At 37.3% G+C, this 24,245-nt stretch overlaps 1 protein-coding gene across 1 annotated transcript in view; it reads right to left on the reverse strand.

Moving 5' to 3' along the window:
- Positions 1–642: 642 nt before the first annotated feature.
- DPYD (dihydropyrimidine dehydrogenase) overlaps positions 643–24,245 on the reverse strand; it is an 852,446-nt gene continuing 828,843 nt past the window's right edge. Inside the window, exons 22-23 of the mRNA XM_045478381.1 lie at positions 4,637–4,777; positions 643–2,113 (exon numbers count right to left, since the gene is read on the reverse strand). Coding sequence (XP_045334337.1) covers positions 1,940–2,113; positions 4,637–4,777 — 315 coding nt within the window. The 3' untranslated portion in view covers positions 643–1,939. The remainder of the gene's footprint in view (positions 2,114–4,636; positions 4,778–24,245) is intronic.

Below are 24,245 nucleotides of genomic sequence, written 5' to 3' on the forward strand. Positions count from 1 at the left end.
ACTTTTTTCTTTAGTCTCTATTAAGGGAATTTCTGCCTGGCAGGCAGTGTCTTGAAGAGGACTCAGGCATATATGCATGGAATGGACTTTCATAAAACTCCCAGATCAAAAAGCTCTCACCAGATTGAGGTGGGGGTAATACATTATGATGGCATCCACATAGCCCCAGTAAATTTATTTCCTGGACAAGTCGAACCCTTCACTAAGGTGTGACCAAGTCCAAAAGGTAAGATGCCCCCACCATGACAGGACCATAAAAGGGAGTCCATTGAGATAAGTCTTCAATATTTCACATCCAACTAAGGGATACTGTTAAGTGGCTCTGATTTTTGTTACAGTGAAGATGGTAGGTTGCCATTTCTCATTTATCTCTGCCCATGAACCACTGCAAGAACCCTGACCTGTGCCCAGTGAAAGATGCCTTTTGGCAGAGTGGAATTAAACTCAGTAGGAAAACCTGGATCAAGAGGACTGGAAATGAAACACTTAAATAACTGTACTGTCATTACCCTCATTAGCTTTGAACTAGCATTATATACACACTTGGATGGAATTCACTGTAGGATTAATCAAAAACTTCACCTCAAAATCTAAATAGTTGACATGATGTTGTACTTGCAAATGAGGCAGCAAAAGACCATGTTGTTTAAGATGCTTTATGATATTTTATTTGATATTACTCAATCATGCGGATTTTGTGGTAAATGTGCATTTCTAAAAGTGCATAATCAAACATTTATTTTTCTAGGTCTTACATTTTTCATAGAAATATACTACAGATTGTTACTTAAAGATATGTTACTTATGGATTCGTATTGAAATATACCACAAAAAAGAGATAAATGAATTTATATGATGCTATTTGTTGATTATGAAAATAGAGAAATACAAAAATATTGGCAATAACAGAAAATATATATTTCTTTTTATTTGATTACCTTTTAAAAAATTAAACACTAAAATAGAGAGTAGTCAAATAGGCTTTGCCCACTTAATATATATTACCAATACTATATTTTTCACTCTTGAATAATGAAGCACATGGCCCACTGCTGTATAATTTGGTCTTTGTTCAAACATTAATTGCTATAATCATGAAGGCTACTATTAGAAGCAGACAGAGCAGATCTGTGCACAGCAAAAGAGTAGCTTTAACCAGAATTCCATCCTAATATCTTGTTTTGTTAGGAACATAGTTTAAATATTTAAAGAAGAATATCATGTTGATTCATTGGTAGAGTTTGAACACCCACCTCAGGCTTGAATGGTGACTAGCAGAGTGATACGAATGATTACTAAATACTATCACTTTGAGGTTCTAGCCCCCCACAAAGAAGCTATTTTTAACAAAGGGACTTAAAAAAGTTTTGCAAATCCTCTTTGGCTTTCTTCTCCTGCCACGGTAAATAATCATTTGACTTTCTTCATTTGTGCTTTATGGAGCTAATTACATTTGCTTAGAAACAGGGTTAAAATTAAATGTAATTTTTAATTATAAAATGTTTCCTTGGAAACATTTTCGTGTAAGTTAAATGGTACTTTGTTCTAAAATACTTAATTTCACTTACAATTAGAAATCAAAGACAGAGCACAGCACCAGGCTATTTGGAAATACTGCATTAATTGCCACAAAAAAGTTACTATTTTTCAAAATGGACAACTGATGGTGAATGTCCAATTAACTGCTACTCAGTTATTTAGCAAGTATTCTCACAGGAGAACTATTCTATTTTATGACCATTAATTGCATGGCCACTGGCAGTAGACATTTTTCAAAATTTGGAAATTTATTTAGAAATTACATTATTCACTCAGAAATTTTTTTTTTGAAATTATGTATTTGTTTCAATTTAGAAAGAGCTGAACATAATGATCACAGTTAAAAAGATCAGCATACTAGGTGACCTCAAAGTTCCCAACAACTGTCTCACAAATCACCTTAACACACCAGATTATTCACAGCTAAGGGCAAGCCTCTCTTTGGTTCATAAGGTGTTGTCCTGGAAACCATTTTGATGCAGTCGATAATAGGGCAGACGCTGAGACACAGGGTACAGCCCGTACAGGAGTCAGTAATGGTGGGCAGGTGGGTTTCAGGATCAAACTGTATAGCCTGCAAATGGAAATAAAGAGTATTGCTGTCACTGACCAAAAAGGTCAAGAACGCCCCCCTTTTGGCATCAACGTTTTTCTCCACCGCAGTAGAGCGGAGCTTGGAGACAACGACGCCCAGCACTGCGTGCAACTATAGCAACAGTTGAGGTGCCAGAGGGAAAACAACAACAACAACAACAACAACAACAACAACGGCACAATAGAAAAGAAATCTTTTTAAATTAGAAATACATTGTTTAAAATTCCTTGGAGACATTTTTCTTGTGTTGCGTGAGGGAACTATTTCATACCAGTAAGTCTCTAGTTTCCTTTGTTCTGAGCAGAGCTCGGGTCCTTCCAGTCCTATCAGGATGGGGTGTCTGCTACCTGAGGACGGTGGGGTGCTTTCTCTCCTCATGCTCCTCGCTCTCGACAGGGAAAAAGGGTCACTGTCAGATGGAGCAAGGAATGTATTTGTTTGGATTTCAAATTATGCATGTAGTTTTTAGAAGAAAATAGGAGTTAAAAAAAAAAAGTTAGCTTAAGAGCCAGTTTTGAGGTTTGAGGATTTCCAAGTAAACAATTCCTTGATTCTGACTTTTGTCCTGTTTCATATAAAACGTGTTATCATCCAATTCAAAATAACTTTTTTTTGTTAAAAAAAAATTTCCTTCCCCCAATTGAAGCTACTTGTAACCATAATTGTTTCCTCTTTTATGCACATAAAAGACAAATGGTTTCATTAGAGTAAATTATGTCAGACTGCTTAATATAAAAAAAAAAAGGCTGATCTTTAAGGAAACAATCATATTATATCTGAAGAAGTGACAAACCATAAGAAACTTTGTTCACATAAATTGTTGTCATTTTTAAAAATAAAACAACATCTTGGATGACTGTGTGAATGAGTAAAAACTATTTCTCTTCCTTATGTACCCTTTTATAAATAGAAACTCAAGCAATTGAAAATAAAATAATGCTGATCTTAAAAATTTCATACTTAAAAATTTGCAGACATAAAACTTTATAATCAGTTGAAGACTTTTTCTGTTTTTTTTAAATCTTCTTGAGACAGAAGAGTCAAAGGAGTACTTAAAAAACTTTTTAAAGCAAAATTGTGATTTTTTTCTCATTAATGAGGGTTGGGGGGGGGGTTGGTTTTATTTTTGACATTGTACCAAGGCTAGAATTTTACGGTAGGAGTCATAACTTTTCTTTTTAAATTTTTTTAAAGTTCATTTATTTTTTTGAGAGAGACAGACAGACAGACAGACAGAGAGAGAGAGAGAGAGAGAGACAGAGAGAGCATGAACAGGGGAGAGGCAGAGAGAGAGGGAGAGAGAGAGAATCCCAAACAGGCTCTGCACTATCAGCATTGAGCCCAACTCGGGGCTCAAACCTACTAACCGTGAAATAGTGACCTGAGCTGAAATCAAGAGTCAGACACTTACCTAAGCCACCCACGTGCCCCTGTAACTTCTAAGAATGGAGATACTAGAGAACTGCTATGATTTTGGTGACAGGACTTATTAACTCATCTCTGATTGGTTAATTAGAGGAAAGCCAAGATGAAAGTCAGTGTGATAGGATTAGCATTTCCAAAATAACTGTTAGAGACACCTTTCAGCTATATTAAAAAAAGTGATATGTTGAGTAAAAATTTGGCATAGAGCTAATGTCAAATTAAAGAGGAAGATTTTTTAAAAATTTCAATATGTCTGTTATATCTCTTAATTAGGTGGTCAGAAGAATATGCACAATCCCACCACGAGCAACATGGGATCTTCCTCCAGGCTGAGAAGTTTAATAAACTTCAATTTTTAAAAATAGTCCATTTTATCTATCTTCAAAATTCCATTAATCATCTTTAAATGTATTATTTTACTTTACTTCTTCATAGCTTGAAAAGCGTAATGAAAACAATATTATTCTGTAGTTGTGAGACTGAAGACAGCTGAATCCCTACTTTTCCTGTGTCACCCCCTGGAAGCTTCTCAGATGAAGGGTGAGGAACTGGGATGAATCCAATACAACTTGCTGGCTTCTCCAGCCACAAAGGAATTCCCAGTCCCAACACCTGGCCTGATGGGAAAGTGCTTTTTCTTTCTTATGGTAGTAGAAGCCCAGTCAATACTGGACAGAAGAGAATTCTCTTTTGGTAGAAAGAATCAAGTCCTTTCAGGGTGATGGCAATAAATGGTAATTCCTTTCCCTTCCCTCTGTATTAAAGCACAATGCTTCCTAATGTGCATGATTGTGTGGATTTCTCTTTGGGTTGGATTTTTCCATCCAGTTTTATGGGTAATAAAATATTAAAAAAAAAAACACTGTACATTGAATGGTGGCACAGTTAGTATAAGTTATGGCTTTCCTTTGAAAAAAATTACTATGCCCAGAGGGCGAGGGGACAGACATACCACTGCTGAGGAACAGTATTGGGCACGTCTGGTCTGAATTGCACACCTAGCAATAGAAGATGCTTTCCGCTAAAAAACCAGAAGAAACATGCCTCACAGCATCCTAATTACAGTAGAATTCTTACCTGGTAGCCAGAGTCATTACAGGTCATGTAGCATTTGCCACAGTTGATACACATTTCTTCATCGATCATGGCCACAACTTGCTCGAGGTGGCTCAGTTCCCCAAAAGTTCCAAGGTACTGCAGTGCTTTTCCAATTACATCCTAAAACATAGGCACTGAATTACTTACAGTGTTCATTGTAAAACATTGCCATGTAATAATTACTATCAGTCCAGAGTTCTCTGTTGTTGGTTTTTTTAAATGTTTATTTTATTTTCGAGAGAGACAGAGCATGAGCAGGGGAGGGGCAGAGAGAGAGGGAGGCACAGAATCCGAAGCAAGCTCCAGGCTCTGAGCTGTCAGCACAGAGCCCGACACAGGGCTCGAACTCACAAACCGTGAGATCATGACCTGAGCCAAGATCAGATGCTTAACCAACTGAGCCACCAGATGCCTCAGTTTTTTTTTTTTTTAATATGTAATGTTGCATTATGTAACTTAGGAGGCTTTCAGTAGTATAGTTCTTGTATTTAATGCTTTTCATAATGGTAGTTTAAAAATTTTTGTCTTCTGAAAGATAGGCAAAATCTGTGTGTGTGTGTGTGTGTGTGTGTGTGTGTGTGTGTGTGTGTGTATGTATCCAGCTTAGAAACACAAGACCTAATTGGCTGCTTTCCATTGGATTTCTACCAGATGATCTAAAACAGTGTTTCTGCGGACAGAAGAAATGACACCCTTTTCAGCGGTTGTAGCTTGCCTTTTCCCAATTTTGAACTTTGAAGGATGCAGAAGTAATAAAAAGCACAAAAGGGTAACACACTTAAACTAGAAAATTTTAGATTGCTAGGAATGAGGGGAATAAAAATGTGAATGCTATGCATTTGTATCACTGCATTTGGATTCCAGATTTTCATTTAGAAAAGTGCTTTGATAGCATACCCACCTGTCATGTCTTGAAGAGTATATTTCATTATTTAAAAATTCTAATTTATGTTAATTAATTAGATTCATCTAATAGCTAAATAAGATGCTGCTCTTTTACTTTTAAAGAACTAGGATTTTCTTCATTCACCGCTGACGATTTTTCATGTGGTTACACATTGCTTTGTTCTTCATATTAATTGGAAGTGTGCTTAATACGTGAAGCACAGAAGATGTTTCATCAACAATAAGAAATACTTTCTTTCATAAAACAAAAACAGAAGGATGTAACAATGTTTGTCAAATTAGTATGCTGTTAACATTTTCTGCTTTTGTCTTTAACTTTTTACCAAGAGAATATTTTGTTCGAATTCAAGGTCCACATTCAAGGAGGTCTGACTCTTAAAGCAATCTTCCTATATTCTCTTTGGCATTTTATTTTCTGTTCTTCTCTTTATGACCCTGGTTACCCTCGTTTTACTTTTTTCTCCATTTCAAGCTCTAAATGACAATATGTTCATGACTTGGAGTTTTCAAACCGAAACAAGGTTTACATTATAATATGTACTTCATTTGTTCATCTCTCTAGTAGGAGTAAGGTGATAGAAAATTTACAAGACTCTTCACTATTTTCTTTTCAATGTGTTGAAGATATAATTTCAACTGTACTGCAGTCTGTCTGTAGGTGGGCACTTGATATCCAAATCAATATCTCTATTCAGAATCACTCTCACAAACTCAAGATCTACATTTGTCAGCTTCACGACAGGCATTGTTACTAGAAATTGGTAACACAGATTCTCCACTCACTAAACTTATCATCAACACTGCAAAACTGGGTCTTCCTTCTGACTTCCTTCATTTAAAAAAAACAATTTTTTTAATGTTTATTTTTGACAGAGAAAGAGAGACAGAGCATGAGTGGGGGAGGGGCAGAGAGAGAGGGAGACACAGAATCTGAAGCAGGCTCCAGGCTCTGAGCTGTCAGCACAGAGCCCGACGTGGCGCTCGAACTCACAAACCGTGAGATCATGACCTGGGCCGAAGTCGGACGCTCAACCAACTGAGCCATACAGGCGCCCCATGACTTCCTTCATTTTGTCAACAGTGGTAGGATATTTCCAATCACGGAGGCTTGAAATTTGAGAGTGCGATCTACTCCAATTTCTCCTTCCTCCAGCATCTCATCTGTGGTCAAGTCTTGTGAGTTCTGGATCTGCAATATCTTTTGAATCTTCTTTCCAAGTCGGCTACAATCTGGAACCATTGCTCATTAGTTTCCTGTTACCTCTAATTCAGTTAAGAGCCTATCTGATGAGTCTCATGCTCATAGTCGTCCGTTGCCATTCCACCCTATGCAATGTTGTCATCTTAATCCAGGCTGTACAGCATGGACTCAATTTCTCACTACCTTACTCAAAAATCTGTTACGTTAAATACAGTCTCACATCTAAGTCTGGCATTTAAGGCTTTCTAACAATGTCTTTTTTGGTCTTATTTATCGCTTCCAAATACCACGTGTTTCAGCTACACTGAACACACCTGTCAATGGACTCCTCTGGAACCTAATTTTATGTTGAGGGTATCTGTCTAGGATACCCTTCCTTCTCATCTCCACTTTGAAAACTCCTACCCATCCTTCAAAGACATCTGACATGCCGCTACTTCATGAAGATTTCCTCAATCCTTCTTTTGCCTTTCCCAACCAAATTGAAGATGTAATCTCTTTGTCTCTTCCTCTTTTTCCTTCATCTCCTCCTTTCCCCCTGACCTCTCTTTCTCCCCTCCCCATCTTTATATTCCCCCTAGTGACCTATAGCATTTTATCTATTATACGGGACCAATGACAGCAGACAACTTTTGAGTTCTTTCTATGTATCAGACCAATGCCACGATTTTAAAGCACTGTCTCATTTAAACCTCAACACATTTTATACGTGATGCAGTGAATCAGATTTAAGGTACAAAATTAAGTAAATAATGAAGCAGGGATTCAGACCAGTGCTGCATGACTTCAAATTCTATGGTCATAAGCACTGCTATGCTGACTCATCCACTATTTCTCTATTTAGCAAATTCTACTTCATGTTGTAGATAGTTTCTATATTTAGCTTCCTATATGCAGTCTCTTAGCAGGCTTTAATTCATCTTTGTGTCTCCTGTGGCATATCTTGCTCCTGCAGATCACTGAAACATAATGGGTACTCAAATACCTGTTAAAATAAATATAGCTTTCATTTATTTATGTGCTAAATATACAGTGTAATATTAGGCACATACTTGTATGGGTTAATAGATACTTGTTGATTTACTAAACATTTTTATTAGCATGAGAATCAAAAATAGATTTGAGCACTTATTTTAAAAAAGTATTTTTTTAAATGTCTATTTATTTTTGTGAGAGAGACACAGTGCAAGTGGAGGAGGGGGACAGAGAGAGGGAGACACAGAATCAGAAGCAGGCTCCAGGCTCTGATCTGTTAGCACAGAGCCCAATGCGGGGCTCAAACCCACCAACCGTGAGATCATGACCCGAGCCAAAGTTGGACACTTAAGCTACTGAGCCACCCAGGTGCCCCTGAGCACTTCTTTAAATGCAAAATAATCATAGTCAAAGTATCTGGACATGTTTAATATTTTCTAATAATGTTTTAAGGTAGTAAGTACATAAGGTCACTCGCCAGCTATAAAGCTATTTACATGTGATAGAAAATAATTTTTTCAATCTAGGAAATAAATCAGTCAAAAATTTCTTTGTTTCATTGAATCAGATCACAGCTTGACTGAAATCACCAAAAAATATTCAAACAATGATTAAACAGGAAATTCCCTAGATAGTCATCAAAACCTTGAAGGCTTATTCAAAAGAAACAATGTATATTTTAAAAGATTTTATTTTAAGAGGCAAGTTCACATTCTGTGTATAGTAAATATACCTTCTTCTCTACATTGGAGATTTGCTGTTGTGATTTATTAAAACCTTATGCTTAATGTAAAACTAAATAAAATAAGGTCCTTGGAGCCTCTCAATTTTATCAGCACATGGTGTTATGTAGTCTTCATAGTTCTTAAGACATTGTATATAGTTTTTTAATCTGGAAGAGGTTAGAACAATGATAACTATCATAAATTATTTTGGAAAGAATAGCAAAGAAAATGAATTACCATACCATGTGCCTGAAAATGTGGACATTGTTTAAAACCCAAAGCTTCCATTTAGTACTGCCAGCTTATGAGTATCTTTGAATACACATCTAGAGTTTGGAGTTCACTGAAAGACACATATAATCAGTAAAGGACATATGGCTGTTCTACTCCTCCCTGGACACACACCTACATTCATTATTCCAAGCAGGGTATGCATGTACAAAGGTCAAGCAATCTGCTATAGCCATCCCTGATTAGTGGAAATGTTTATGTGTGAATGTGCATGCGGAGAAAGTGATGCCAAATTCTTTAAAGTATAGATGACACATTTGATTTAAATTAAGTGTTCCCAAAATTAACATTGTCAAGGATTATAGAATTCCAGAATCACGTCTTTGTCAGTTAATTATTTCTTTGGGATAATCAAAAGTATTTTTAAAAACTGGATCAGTCTGGGGGTGCCTGGGTGGCTCAGTCGGTTAGGAGTTTGACTCTTGATTTCCCCGAGTCGGGCTCCGCATTGACAGTGCGAAGACTGCTTGGGATTCCCTCTCACCCTCTCTCTCTGCCTGCCCCTCTCCTACTCACGTACTCTCTCAAAATAAATAAATAAACATTTAAAAAAGCCTAAATCAGTCAATATTTCTGTTTGATATAAATTTTTGGACCAAAGGGTGAGGAACTAGAGGCCCCAATCCTATCCTTGCTGTGTCATACTCAATTTATTATGCTTGGCATAAATCTGTTAGTTTTCCCCTAGTTTTTATTGGTGATTGAAGTACTTTCAAGTTGCGATTGTTATCTGGCATGTTAACTGTTTTTCCTAGCTTGAAGTCTTCTACACATCTGATTAACGTACTTTCTCCAAACCTGTCAAGAGTGCCATTCAAAGGCCAGGACCAGGACAACAGTGCTGTGGACAATCCTATGGCTTCAGTCTGAAAGGGATCCAATAATTACATTATTTGGGTGTAGCTGTTTAATCATCTTATCCTTATCTGTACCATAACCAATGTCACAGGTTCTTATCTTTTACTCCAAGTTCACACTACTTGCCTAATAAAGCTATCAAAATAGGCAATGAGATAGTATGGTACATTCTCAGTGAATTTATGCTGATTCTTAATAACTTCTTTCTTTACTAACTCTCTCAAGTTGAAAGTTTAATGATCTTTGGAGACTTTCACTGGAGTCAGACCTCCAGCATTCTCGTCTACTTCTACCCTTTCCCTACCACATCCACCTTTTCCTTTTCTAAAGAACCTGAGGCAACATTTATTTTTCAGCAGTGTGATACAGCAATATCATACAAAGATACTTTCAAACATAGAGCATGCAATTTATTTTTGATACCCTCTGAGCTGGGAAGCAGGGAGGGGGTCTGTACAGTGAGAAAAGGAAATCTTGAGTTTATATTCAGCAGAACTCTGATAACTGAGGGCTTAGCATGAATATGCTGAGATGGGAGGTCAGAGACAGAGCATAAGCTTGGAAATAAAGTTGTAGATTGGTGGGGAAGGTGAGTGAAAAAAGTAATCGAGAGATGAGACAGAAGCAAGCGAGAATCCGGGAACTGAAATGGGGCAAAGAAGGAGTGGGAGGGGCTCATGAGTGGGAGAGACAGATGAGTGAGGCTTGGGTGTAACCATGGTTGGCTTAGTACAGAAGGGTACTCTAATCACTGTATTCTTTTTATGTAGGTAGCTCAGGCTTTAAAGTAGCAAGTTCATGCCAGACATTTTGGGTTTAAATTCCATGAAGCTAATGTGATGTGCTTTTACTATATCCTTTCCTATCTTGGGCTTCACCTCTCAAATATATTTTCCCTACCTTTTCAGTTCTAAGAGCATTCTCTATGGGGATGCTAGAAAGATAATAGGAATTGAGCACTTCTCACTAATTGTAAGTTAACAGGATACCATCTGCTCTAAGTAGTGGGTGTATTTTCTTTTCCTTTCTTAAAAACTTTTAATAGACCAAATACATTTTCTTTCTTCCTAATACTTTTTTTTGAAATTCAGATAATTTGAGGCTTTGGTACTTCTGAAACATCCTTAATCCTTGATGCCACTGTTTTATGATCATCATTGGTAATGTGATCTTTATTTTCTCATACGACCATTCGCTATTGAATTATCTAAATGCTTGGCTCTTTTCTTACTCATTGGGAAACTGAGTGATTTTGTCGTCAACTTTCTATTTGACAGCTTCTCATTCTTCTTGATCCATCCTCAAGTTAGAGTCACCGACTGTGGGATTGTTTTCTATTGTTTTGTCTGAACTTCCTGAAATGGGATGTACTAAAGGTGGGGCATACATGTATGTCCAAGCTGAGATCCTCTCTGTGGCCTAATGAGCTCTAGGATGATATGGGATGGTTACTTTCCTTCAAGACTCTTTTAGCTACCACTTTCCCCAAACGGATTTTTATAAGGAGCCAGAAATAAGCCAATGCAGCAAGACCCCTCATGGCTTCTCTCTCTTCTGTGGGATTAAATTTCCAACAAGGCAATTCAATAATTTTTCAGATGTTTTGCCTTTAGTGGAGTGGGATTTTCATCTGAAGTCTGTAAAGGCTTACATCGCTCCTCTATCTTGCCTGTCCATATTAACCATCTGGTTATGAGGTCTCTGATGTAGTCCCAGGATAACATTTCTGTTTTTCTTTCATTTCACTTTCCTGCAGCTGCTTCCTCCATGCCTCACTTTCAGGTTTGTGGATTTCAATGTATGTGTATATCTTTTTGACATACACTGCTCCTCCCCCAGCCCTTCAATTAGACCTATTTATTCCAAACACGATATACCTGTCCATAGTCATATTCCACTCAGGAAGCACATTGCAATACATCCCCATAAGATGTAAGAGATGATATTTACCAAATAAGGTCCATTTCTTTTAAAGTTCAGTTCAATAATTTTCCACCGGCTATTTGTTGGTATAGAGACAACCGAGAAGGTTAATGTTACCCCATCCCATTTTTATGGTATCTTCTGACAATTGCTGGGATAGTCCTCCACTATTTCTCTTCCTGCGCCATCTCTTTTATGCTCTGTAGTATCTAATACAGTCTTACAGTTTTATCTGAGTACTTTTCTCCTTTCTCTCACAATTCAATTGAAATAATAAACCACTCGATCAGGCTGACTGGTCTCCTGCCAACACTGTCTTGCCAGTCTTATGAGATGCAGTCCATCTCTTACTAGAAGCAGCAGGAAGAAGAGATGAAAACATCGCTAGTGCCCCTAAACCATTCATTTTCCTACCCAGAAATTCAAAGACGTTAGAGATACATTCCTGGCTTCATAAGGAGAATGAGAATTCATTCTCATATATATCAACAGAAGTGGGAAGCATTCGGGGGACTTTATAAGTCTTGGCAGACTCTCAAATCTCTGTTATATGCTGCCTGGGAATAAAGCACGTTTCTCATTTAGCTGGGCCAAATGTGCACACTGTCGCTTCGGATCTCGGTGAGGAGACAAAACTGTCTCCTATTTGGTTTCCTTTCTCTGGCACAAGTGAACCTGTGGAACGTGTCAGGAGCTTCTTCCGAAAGTCCCGGTTCACCTTTTAGAAGGAGACCTTTATACCTGCTGCAGGAGGCCAGCTCTTTTTCTTACTTTATCTCCGATTCTTCTCCTTCAATCTTCCAGCACTATTTCTGACTACCCTCTTCTTCAGAATCCTTTCATTTCTGTGTCTTTCATAAAATTGGCAGCTCTATAATGTGGTGATATATATATGTATATATGGTAAATGCTGTGTCATTATGAAATTGGAAGTCGAAATGTGGGGTTGCTAAAAAGGAAATCAACTGGATGCCAGGCAGGTCGACCTTAGGGCCTCAGACCACTCCCTGGTATAGGACTGAGGGCCTTTGAGGCTATTTTTAGCTTCTGAGGGGGGCAAGGAGAAGCTGGATGGCATGTTGCTAGCGAACACTTTGGGTTCTCAAGAACCCTGTAGTCACAGTGTAACACTGGGAATAACCAACTGATGCTCTAGCTGACATTGTCAGCAGCTTAATCAGTACATCCCTTTGCCCTTTTATATCATGCTAAGACTGATCAAGAAAACTGGATTATTTTACTCAGTATTGCCTCTCAGTTTGGTCCCTTCTATGAATTCCTACTGAAAAAAATAATGGGTTTACCAGTCAGACCCTACTACCTGGTTGATTCAGGGATTGTGTATTGGATTTAAGGTCCCATGGCTGTATTTTATTCCCAACATGTGTAGATACTATACTTTTCAAACGCACTGATTTGCTTGAAATACCGCCTTCCTCCTTCTTCTTTTTTTTTTTTTTTTTTTCTTTTGTGAGAGGCACAGAAGACAGTGTTTAAGGGCCAGGTTCTAGAGCCAGACTTCAGAATCACATCTTGGTTTTGATGTCTTCCTAGCTGTTTGACCTTGCGCAAGTTATTTAACCTGCTTATCAGTTACTTAATCAGTAAAATGGGAAAAACAGGGAACCTGATAGGGTTACTGTGAGAATTAAATGAGTCAATTCTCAAGCATGTAGAACCGTGCCTGAAACCTCATAAGTACTCAATAAATATTAGCTTTTATTATTAATTCTCTGCTTAATTAACACTAATTTATTAAACTCCATGTTAAATATCACCATCTCTGTGAAGCTTTCCACAATTACCCGAGGCAGAACTAATCCCTTTCACTCCTCTGTGTTCCCAGAGCATTTTGTACATATTTGATTGAACTGTAAATAATTTTTAACATGTGTCTTTTTCCCTTGCTAGACTATGAGCTCCATAAGGATAGATGTCTTTCTTTTTAAAATTCATGTTGTATTCCTAGTTTCTAGCACAATTCCTGGATTGCAATGAGTGCATAGCAAATACATGTTAGTGCTCCATCTCCACCGAGATTGGGGAAATTCCTGTGCCTTGGACCGTGCTTTTTACAGCTTTGGATATAAACTCGGCCCACAGCACACTGCTGGTCACATAGCAAATACTCAATAAATACTTACTGATGGACTGATATTGAAACCGCCTACCTCTGAGGCAACAGACCATTAAATCTTATCTGAGGCATTTGAAGGAAAAAAGAACAAAAGATGAGATCTATTGAGCATGGCTTGCTTAGAAATAATATTGTCACACTCATAACCAGGGAAGATGGGGTAGATTAGAAACTTGAATGCATGACTGAAAAACTTGTTCAGACAAGAGGGGCTTAGTTAACTTTGTGGGGCACTGGGGCTCTTTCTGTAGCAGATGGGGAATAATATACTATGCTAGCTGAGAGGATAAACAAAGCAGTGTCATGGAGTTTAAACTATTGAACAGAGGAATCTATAAAGAGGCCAGCAGACAGGAGGGAAGAAACAAGCTAAAATAAACAGATGGGTGGACAGAGAAAACATTAAGCATGATAACAGATAGCCCAGTCCCTCCAGGAAAAAGGGAAGAAGGAAAAAATGGTATGTCAAGAACAGAAGAAGCACCTTAGGGAAAATGTAAGAGCAATGAAAGCAACAGAGGGAAGTATACAGCGTGCCTGGGTATGTGTGGTAGTATAAAACAATAAAAACACAAGAAGCAATGTCTGATTCACATTCACAGAGATGGCTCTTAAAGGGAACGTGGCTGTTAATTTCAATGAGGACTGAATAAGCACACAGCTACACCATCCAGATGGGGTCTGAAATAATGGGCAAAGGGGTGGGGGACTCATAAGAAAATAACAATAACCATGGCCCCTTACATTTGAATAGAACTATGCTTTGTACAATACTTTCACACACATCATTTCATTTGAAACAAGGGAGTTGAGGCCTTCTGACACTATCTCGTATTTGTTCTCCCTCCTGCCAATCTCTCGCCTGAGTTGTTACAATGGCCTTCTAACCAGTCTCCCTGCTTCTGCCCTTGCCCGTCTAGGATCTTGTATCAACATCACAGCTAAAAGGATCCTTTGAAAAATTACGTCAGATCATGTCTTTCTTCCTTTTAAAAAGCCTCTATGGTTTCCTGCCAAAGACTTTCCTATTTTAGGGTCTTTGCACTTTCTGTTCCTTCCGAATGGGATGTACTCCCCAAAGATATCTATCCATGTCGTCGTTCATCCTTTCACTCTTTAAAGTGTTTACTCAAATGCCATTTAATCAGGCAGGCCTCTCCCGACCAACCTCTCCTCTCTTAATCCTGATATATTTTCTTCACAGCACTGTGACCATCTGACACAGCACGCATTCACTTGTTTGTCTGTTTCTCCTTAGTAAAATGTAAGAGCCATGAGAGCTGGGCTGTTGTTTTGTTCACTACTGAATTTCTAGTGATTGCATCAGTGCCAGTACATGGTGGCATTAATGATGTACGTTAATAATTGTTGGATGAAGGACAGAATGAATGTATGGGTGAATATATAATTTTTGCAAACCAGAGGTTGGAATCTCAGTGATTATGTGTGAAAGATAAAATGAAACAATACAAGGTCCTGTTGCCAAGATGAGCAGTGTTTTCAGACCTGTGGACACTTCCACATTCTTAAGACTTCATCTTTGGTTCCCACGCCTCCATACCATCATTAGCTTCTGGTTATTTTCCCGTTTCTTTTCTGCTCAGTTGTTCTCTTCTGCTTCCCCAGAGCTTACTTCTCTCTCATAGGGTATTAGGTTTAGCAATATTTACAAAAATATATGTGAAGTTTCTATCTTGGTATAGCACACAGTAGGTAGTCAGTATGTCAGTTCTTTTTCCTTTGTATCTTCCAGCACAGGTCCCTAATTTGCTTGAATTCATTACTTTCAATATGCTCAAATCTAAGTTTTCATCCCACATCAAAAAAGCCCATTAAATCTAAAACACTAAGAATAAATCTCTGATTCATTATCTTTTCTTTATCTCAGTGACTGGGACCATAAAAAACCCTAATCATCTTGGTCCACTTATTCTTAACTCCTTACTAGCCCTTATCCTTTAATATATGAGAAGCACTAAGTTTTTTTAAGTTTAAAAAAAATGTTTATTTATTTATTTTTGAGAGAGGTGGGGAGGGGCAGAGAGAGAGGGAGAGAGCACCCCAAGCTCCATGCTGTCAGTGCAGAGCCTGATGCAGGGCTCGATCTCACAAACCCTGAAATTATGACCTGAGCTGTAATTAAGATTTGGGCAATTAACTACTGAGCCACCTAGGCACCCCAAGAATCACTATGTTTTAAAAGGAGAATTAACATGGCTTCATCATTTTTGTCTCTTCCTCTGTTTCTATAACCATGGCCATTCACCAAATTCAGGACCACATTATGGATCTCCTGAAATATCCTTTTCCCCTTACCCTTCTAATCCATACCCAGCTTATAGGGGTCCTTAACTGCCAGTTCCTCAGAGAGACTTCCTCTGCTCCTTCAGTCTAAATAAGGTCTTCCTATGAAAAAGACTCCATACATTCTGTATTTTTTCTACAGTTTGTATCACAAATATGATTTTGTATTATTAGTGGGATTCTTTGCTTACTATCTGTTTGTATGCTTCATGAGGACAGAGGCTGGGTCTGCTTTATGTATGGTACTATGGTTGCCCAATTCTTAGCACGTTGCTTGTCTCATGGTAGGTGTGCAATAAAGATTTCCTGGAAAATATATGGGCTTCTTCTAAACTTCCAACTTGACTGGCCTCAGAGCCTTATGTATTCTTACTTTCATTCTTGAGTTAATTTTATTGAACAAAATGGGAATGGAGAGTCACCTTAATCTATTATCTCCTTCAACCTGTCCATTCCTAACATAATAACTAATAGTAGGTAATACTTATTTAGGATATATTTGATGCAGGCTAAAAGCAATTCACACATTACCTAATTTATAGCCCCATGAAACACACTCTTATTTTCTCTTGTCTCACAGATTAGCTAACTGAGGCAAATTCATGCAGCTATGAAATGGTAGTGCCACAATTTGAACCCAGGCAGTGTGACAGAATAGTTCCATGCTTGGAAATTCAGAAAACTCTTCTTCCATAAATGTACTCTATTAAAATCTTATGAACTTTGCTATGTATTTCAATGAAACAGAATAGGTTAAGACTTGACATGGTCACTTTAAATATGGCTATAGGGGTGCCTGGGTGGCTCAGTCAGTTGAGGATCTGACTTCCGCTCAGGTCATGATCTTGCGGTCTGTGAGTTCGAGCCCTGCGTCTGGCTCTGTGCTGACAGCTCAGAGCCTGGAGCCTGCTTCAGATTCTGTGTCTCTCTTTCTCTCTGCCCCATCCCCGCTCATGCTCTGTCTCTCTCTGTCAAAAATAAATAAACATTAAAAAAAATTAAAAAAACATGGCTACATACTAAAATAATACTGGTAAGCCTAAATTCAGTATCATTAAATGCACATAGCATGTAGTAGGCAGAAAATCATGACATGTCCTTTCTCTAATGCAAGATAACTTAATGTATTGTCTGAACTCCATCCCCAACCTTCTTGCCAAAGATCTAGCTTCCATAACCCCACCCTTTCTGGTAGCCTTAGCTGTTCTCTCATAGCATATAAACTCATGCAAGCCTCAATTATCCTAACATATAAACAAACCAACCTTTCCCTTTACCCTATTTTCCCTTCTTATCACTTTTCTTCTGATCTTTCTCAAGTTCAGAAGAGTATTCCATACACCTTGTTCGTACTTTCTCAACCTTTCTTAATTCCTCCATTTACCACCTCCTGGGCTCTACTTTTCAACACTCCACTGAAGCTTCTCAGGCCAAGACAAGCTAAAATATGAAGGGTGTGAAGATTATGCTAAGTTTACCTTAAGGTGTGGGAATCTTAAGTAAGGAGTAAAAAAAAAAAATCAGATTTGCATTTTTAAAAGAATACTCCGTAATAGCTGGGGGTGCATTAGGTAAGAATGACAAAAGAAGGTGGGAGACCAGTTAGTAAAATATTTCAAAATTCCAGTGAAGAATGTATAAGAACGGTATTATGGTGTCTTCAGTAGGAAATAACAGAAAAGGAGGGAGACATGAGAGATTAAAATGATCGATATTGATAAGTGTCCCATGATCCCATTCACTAATGCGATGATTAATAGGATAGAACCTAGGCTGATTTTTACAAAAGTTGAGTGGCTCTCAATGCTGTTCTTTGAGACATAGGACTCAGGAAGAAGAGCAGTTTGGAAGGAATGATAATCAGTTTAGTTTTAAGTGTGATGGCCCCTGTGCTCCTTGGGTAGACTGTCTAGGTGGAGGTATCCAGAGACAGTGGGCAGCACAAGTCTGAAGCATAGAAAAGAGAATGCGATGGAGAATAGTTGAGTCAATATATAGGAAAAGTCTAAATTGACGATAAAGGGAGATGGTACAGAAATTAGGAAACAGAGAGATAGACATCATTATCAGCAAATTTTGAGGTAGGAAACTTGAATGTAAAGCAATTTATGATACATTTTGTCACTGAGTCATAATTTGGGAGATGTAAGGGGCCACTTAAAAAAATGTTTTACCTTTATTTATTCTTGAGAGAGAGACAGAGTGTGAGCAGGGGAGGAGCAGAGAGAGAGGGAGACACAGAATCCGAAGCAGGCTCCAGGCTCTGAGCTGTAGCACAGAGCCCAATGCGGGGCTTGAACCCACAAACCGTGAGATCATGACCTGAGCTGAAGTCAGATGCTCAACCGACTGAGCCACCCATGTGCCCCTGTAAAGAGCCACTTTAAAATGCAGATATTGAGATCATGGGATGATTGTCTATTTGGGAAAAAAATAAAGTTTTAACCATAGTTGATAATTTAAGGCAACAAAAATTTTAATTATTCAAATGCAAATATTACATTTATAAAAGAACTAGATGGGGTGAGTATTTATGATCTTATGGTACGAAAAGCTAAACCAGTGAAGCAAACTGTAAAAGACTCTTAACGATAGAGAACAGAGGGTTGATGGAGGGAGGTGGGTGGGGGATGGATTAAATGGGTGATGGGTATTAAGGAGGGCACTTGTGATGAGCACTGGGTGTTATACATAAGTGATGAATAACTAAGTTCTACACCTTAAATGAATAAAAACTTGAAAAGAAAAAAGGGAAAAAAGCTACACTGAGCAAATAGAGAGAAAAATCACAAAATAAGCTTTTGCCAGATATAATTTCATAAAGTTAAAGCTGCTGTATGTATATATAAAAACACTATAATACAAATTAGGAGACAAATGGCAACATATAAAAAGTTTATAAAAAATCTGTAAGACAAAGATAATTACTCTGGCAGAAAATTGGTCAAAAATGAGTAGTAAGTTCACAAAAGAAGACATGGCCCAAAAATATATAAAAACATGCTGATCTCACTACTACTTAGATATTCAAAATTAAAGAAAAAATGAAGCACTTTTTTGACTATTATGTTGGCTAAAATTAAAAATAAATTCATTGTTGATGGGTGTCTAAAAAATGAGCCCTCTTATATTTTTTGGTGGAATGTAAATTTGCACACTCTTCCCAGAGAGCAAGTTGGCAATATGTATCAAAAGCCCTAAAATTTCACCTGTAATTTTTCTGGAGAAAACAATAAGACATCTTCACAAAGATTTTTATACAATGATAATTATAATAGCATTATTTCTATGAAATTCTGGAAACAACCTAAAGGTTCAGCAATATGTTACTTTTTTTTCTCTAGTTTTTATTTAAATTTAACATTAACTGTGTAAAATTAACAGTGCAATATTAGTTTCAGGTGTAAATTTTAGTGTTTAAACACTTCCATACACCACCAGGTACTCATCAAAACAAGTGCTCTCCTTACTCCCCATCACCTATTTCACCCATCCCCCCTGCCCGGCTCCCCTCTGGTAACCATCAGTTTGTTCTCTATAGTTAAAAGTCTGTTTCTTGGTTTGCCTCTCTTTTTTCCCTCCTATGATCATTTGTTTTGTTTCTTAAATTCCACATATGAGTGAAATTATATGGTATTTGTCTTTTTCTGACTGCCTTATTTCAATTAGTAGGATACTCTCTAGCTCCATCCACGTTGTTGCAAATGTCAAGACTTCATTCTTTTTTATGTGTGTGTGTGTGTGTAAACATAAACACACACACACACACACACACACACACACACACACGGTAAATACCTAGTAGCATAATTGCTGGATTATAGGGTAGTTCTATTTTTAACTTTTGGAGGAACCCCTATACTGTTTTCCTGAGTGGCTGCACCAGTTTGTATTTCCACCAACAGTGTAAGCAGGTCCCCCTTTCTCTACATCCTTGCCAACACCTGTTGTTTCCTGTGTTGTTAATTTTAGCCATTCTGACTGGTGTGAAGTGATACTTCATTGTAGTTTTGACTTGTATTTCCTTGATGATGAGTGATGTTGAGCATATTTTCATGTGTCTTTTGGCCATCTTTAGGTCTTCTATGGAAAAATGTCTATTCATGTCTTCTGCCCCTTTTTTAACTGGGTTATTCGTTTTTTGGGTGTTGAGTTTGGTAAGTTCTTTATAGATTTTGGATACTAACTCTTTATCAGATATGTCATTTCCAAATATCTTCTCCCATTCCAGAGGTTGCCTTTTAGTTTTGTTAATGGTTTCCTTTGCTGTGTAGAAGCTTTATATATGGAAGACATCCCAATAGTTTGTTTTTGCTTTTGTTTCCCTTGCCTATGGAAACATATCTAGTAAGAAGCTGCTATGGCCCATGTCAAAGAAGTTACTGCCTATGTTCTCTTCCAGGATTTTGATGGTTTCACATTTAGGTCTCTAATTCATTTTGAATTTATTTTTTTGGGTATGGTGAAAGAAAGTGTGCAGTTTCATTCTTTTGCACATTGCTGTTCAGTTTTCCCCACACCAATTGTTGAAGAGACTGTCTCTTGTTTCATTGGATATTCTTTCCTGCTTTGTCAAATATTAATTGACCATATAGTTGTAGGTCCACTTCTGGGTTTCCTATTCTGTTTTATTGTTCTATGTGTCTGTCTTTGTGCCAGCACCATACTGTCTTGATAACTATAGCTTTGTAATATAGCTTGAAGTCTGGAATCATGATGCCTCCAGCTTTGCTTTTCTTTTTCAAGATTGCTTTGGCTATTTGGGGTCTTCTGTGATTCCGTACAAAATAGGATTGTTTGCTCTAGCTCTGAGAAAAATTCTGGTGGTATTTTGATAGGGATTACATTAAATGTGTAGATTGCTTTGGGTAATGCAGACATTTTAATAATATTTGTTCTTTCAATCCATGGCCATGGAATGTTTTTCCATTTCTTTGTGTCATCTCAATTTCTTTCATCGGTGTTTTAGAGTTTTCATAGTAAAGATCTTTCACCTCTTTGGTTAGGTTTATTCTTAGGGATCTATAGTTTTTGGTGCAATTGCAAATGGGATTTATTCTTTGATTTCTCTTTCTGCTGCTTCATTATTGGTGTATAGAATTGCAACAGATTTCTGTACACTGATTTAATATCCTGTGACTTTACTGAATTTGTGTATCAGTTCTGGTAATTTTTTGTGGAATCTTTTGGGTTTTCTATATAGAGTATCATGTCATCTGCAAATAGTGAAGGTTTGACTTCTTCCTTGATGATTTGGATGGATTTTATGTCTTTTTGTTGTCTGATTGCTGAGGTGAGGACTTCTGGTACTCTGTTAAATAACAGTGGTGAGAGTGAACATCCCTGTCTTGTTCCTGACCATAGAGGAAAAGCTCTCAGTTTTTCCCCACTGAGGATATTAGCTGTGGGTTTCTCATATATGCCCTTTATTATGTTGAGATATTTTCACTTTAACCCTACTATGTTGAGGGTTTTTATCATGAATGTTTTACTTTGTCAAATGCTTTTTGAATCTATTGAAAGAATCATGGCTCCTATCCTTTATTAATGTGGTATATCACGTTGATTCATTTGTGAATATTGGACCAGCCTTGCAGCCTAGGAATAAATCCCACTTGATCATGGTAAATGATTCTTTTAATGTACTGTTGGATTCAATTTGCTAGTATTTTATTGAGAATATTTGCATCCATGTTCATAAGGGATATTGGCCTATAGTTGTCTTTTATTTAGTGGAGTCTTTATCTGGTTTTCATGAGGATGATGCTGGCCTCATAGAATGAATTTGCAAGCTTTCCTTCCATTTCTATTTTTTTGGAGTAGTTTGAGAAGAATAGGTATTAACTATTCTTTAATTCACCTGTGAAGCCATCTGGGCCTAGACTTTTGTTTGTTGGGAGATATTTGGTTACTGATTCAATTTCTTTGCTGGTTATTGATCTATTCGTTTTCTATTTATTCATATTTCAGTTTTGGTAGTTTTTATGATTTTAGAAATATATCCATTTCTTCCAGGCTATCCAATTTGTGGGCATAGTTTTTCATAATATTCTGTTATAAGTGTTTGTATTTCTGGGGTATTGTTTGTTATCTCTCCTCTCTCATTTGTGATTTTATTTATTTTGGTCCTTTCTCTTTTCTTTTTGATAAGCCTGGCTTAGGCGGTTTATCACTTTCAAAGAACCAGCTCCTGGTTTCATTGATATGTTCTATTGTTTTTTTTTTACTTTCTATATAATTTATTTGTTCTAATATTTATTATTTCTCTCCTTGTCATGGATTTAAGCTTCATTTGTTGTTCTATTTCTACCTCTTTTAGGTGTAAGGTTAGGTTGTTTATTTGAGATTTTTCTTGCCTCTTGATGCATTGCTTGAATATTGCTGTATACTTACTTCCCTCTTAGGACCACTTTTGCTGCATCCCAATGGTTTTGGATTACCATGTTTTCATTTTTATTTGTTTCCATGTATTTTTTAATTTCTTCTTTGATTTCCTGGTTGACCCATTCATTGTTTAGTAGGATGTCATTTAACCTCCATGTATTTGAAGGCTTTCCAATTTTTTTCTTGTGGTTTTTTCATAGTGTTGTGCTCAGAAAATATGTATGGTATGATTTCAATCTCTTTGTACTTGTTGAGGCCTGATTTGTGACCTAGTACGTGATATATTCTGGAGAATGTCCCATGTACACTTGAAAAGAATGTGCATTCTGCTGCTTTAGGAGGAAATGTTCTGAATATAGCTGTTTGGTCCATCTGGTCCAGTGTGTCATTCAAAGCCATGGTTTCCTTGTTGATTTTCTGCTAAGATGATATGTTCATTGATGTTACTTAGGTGTTAAAATCCTCCACTATTATTGTATTATTATCAATGAGTTCCTTTATATTTGCTATTAATTGGTTTATATATTTGGGTACTCCTGAGTTGGGAGCACAAATATTTACAATTGTTAGATTTTCTTGTTGGGTAGTTCCCTTCTTCATCTGTTGTTACAATCATTGGTTTAAAATCTAGTTTGTCTGAAAGAAGTATTGCGACTCTGACTTTCTTTTGACATCCATTTGCAAGATAAATGTTTCTCCATCCCCTCGCTTTCAATCTGCTGGTGTCTTTAGGTGTAAAATGAGTCTCTGAAGGCAGCAGACACCCTATCTATTCTGACACCCTATGTCTTTTGATTGGAGTGTTTAGTCCATTAGTACATTCAGAGTGATTACTGATAGATATGTATTAAGTGCCATTTTATTACCTGTTTTTGTCATTGTTTCTGGAGACTTCCTCTGCTCCTTTCTTGTCTTTGTACTTTTGGTTTCTCCTTTGCCCTCAAAGAGTGCCCTTCAATATTTCTTGCAGGGCTGGTTTAGTGGTCACAAGCTCCTTTAGTTTTTGTTTGTCAGGGAAACTCTCCCTCCTATTCTGAATGATAACCTTACTATATAGAGTATTCTTGGCTGCAGATTTGTCTCATTCAACATGTTGAATATATCATGCAACTCCCTTCTGGCCTGCCAAGTTTCTATGGAGAGATCTGCTTTTAACCTTATTTGCCTTCCCTTGTAAGTTAGGGACTTCTTTTGTCTTGCTTCCTCAGGATTCTTTCTTTATTGCTATATTTTGCAAATTTAATTACAATATGTCTTGGTGTTTCCTGCTTTTGTTGCTTTTGATGATAGTTCTCTGTGCCTCTTGGATCTGGAAGTCTGTTTCCTTCGTCAGGTTAGGGAAGTCTGCAGCTATTATTTCCTCAAATACATTTTCTGCCCCCTTTTCTCTCTCTTCTTCTGGGACTCCTATGACATGAATGTTACTATGTTTCATGGAGTCATTGAGTTCCCCATGTCTGGTCTTGTGTTCCATAGTTCTTCTTTCTCTCTTTTGTTCAGCTTCGTTATATTTCATTATTTTATCTCCCATATCACTTATTTGTTCCTCTGCTTCTTCTATTCTTGTGTTCATTGCATTGAGTCTATTTTGAATCTCAGTTATTGCATTTTTCATTTCTAATTGTTTTTTAACTCTTTTATCTGTGTGGTAAGGGCCTTCCTGATGTCTTCTTCTATTCTTTGCTCAAGCCCAGTGAGTATCCTTATGATTGTTTCTTTAAATTCTCCATCAGGCATATATATCTATTTTGATTAGATCCCTTGCCATGACCTTTTCTTGTTCTTTCTTTTGGGATGAGTTCCTCCACCTTGGCATTTTGTCTAAGTCTCTGCCTTCTTCTCTGTGTTAGAAAAGCCTGCTATGTTTCCTGCTTCTGAGAGTAA

The sequence above is a fragment of the Leopardus geoffroyi genome, chromosome C1 (genome assembly GCF_018350155.1).
Source record: "Leopardus geoffroyi isolate Oge1 chromosome C1, O.geoffroyi_Oge1_pat1.0, whole genome shotgun sequence".
Lineage (NCBI taxonomy): Eukaryota > Metazoa > Chordata > Mammalia > Carnivora > Felidae > Leopardus > Leopardus geoffroyi.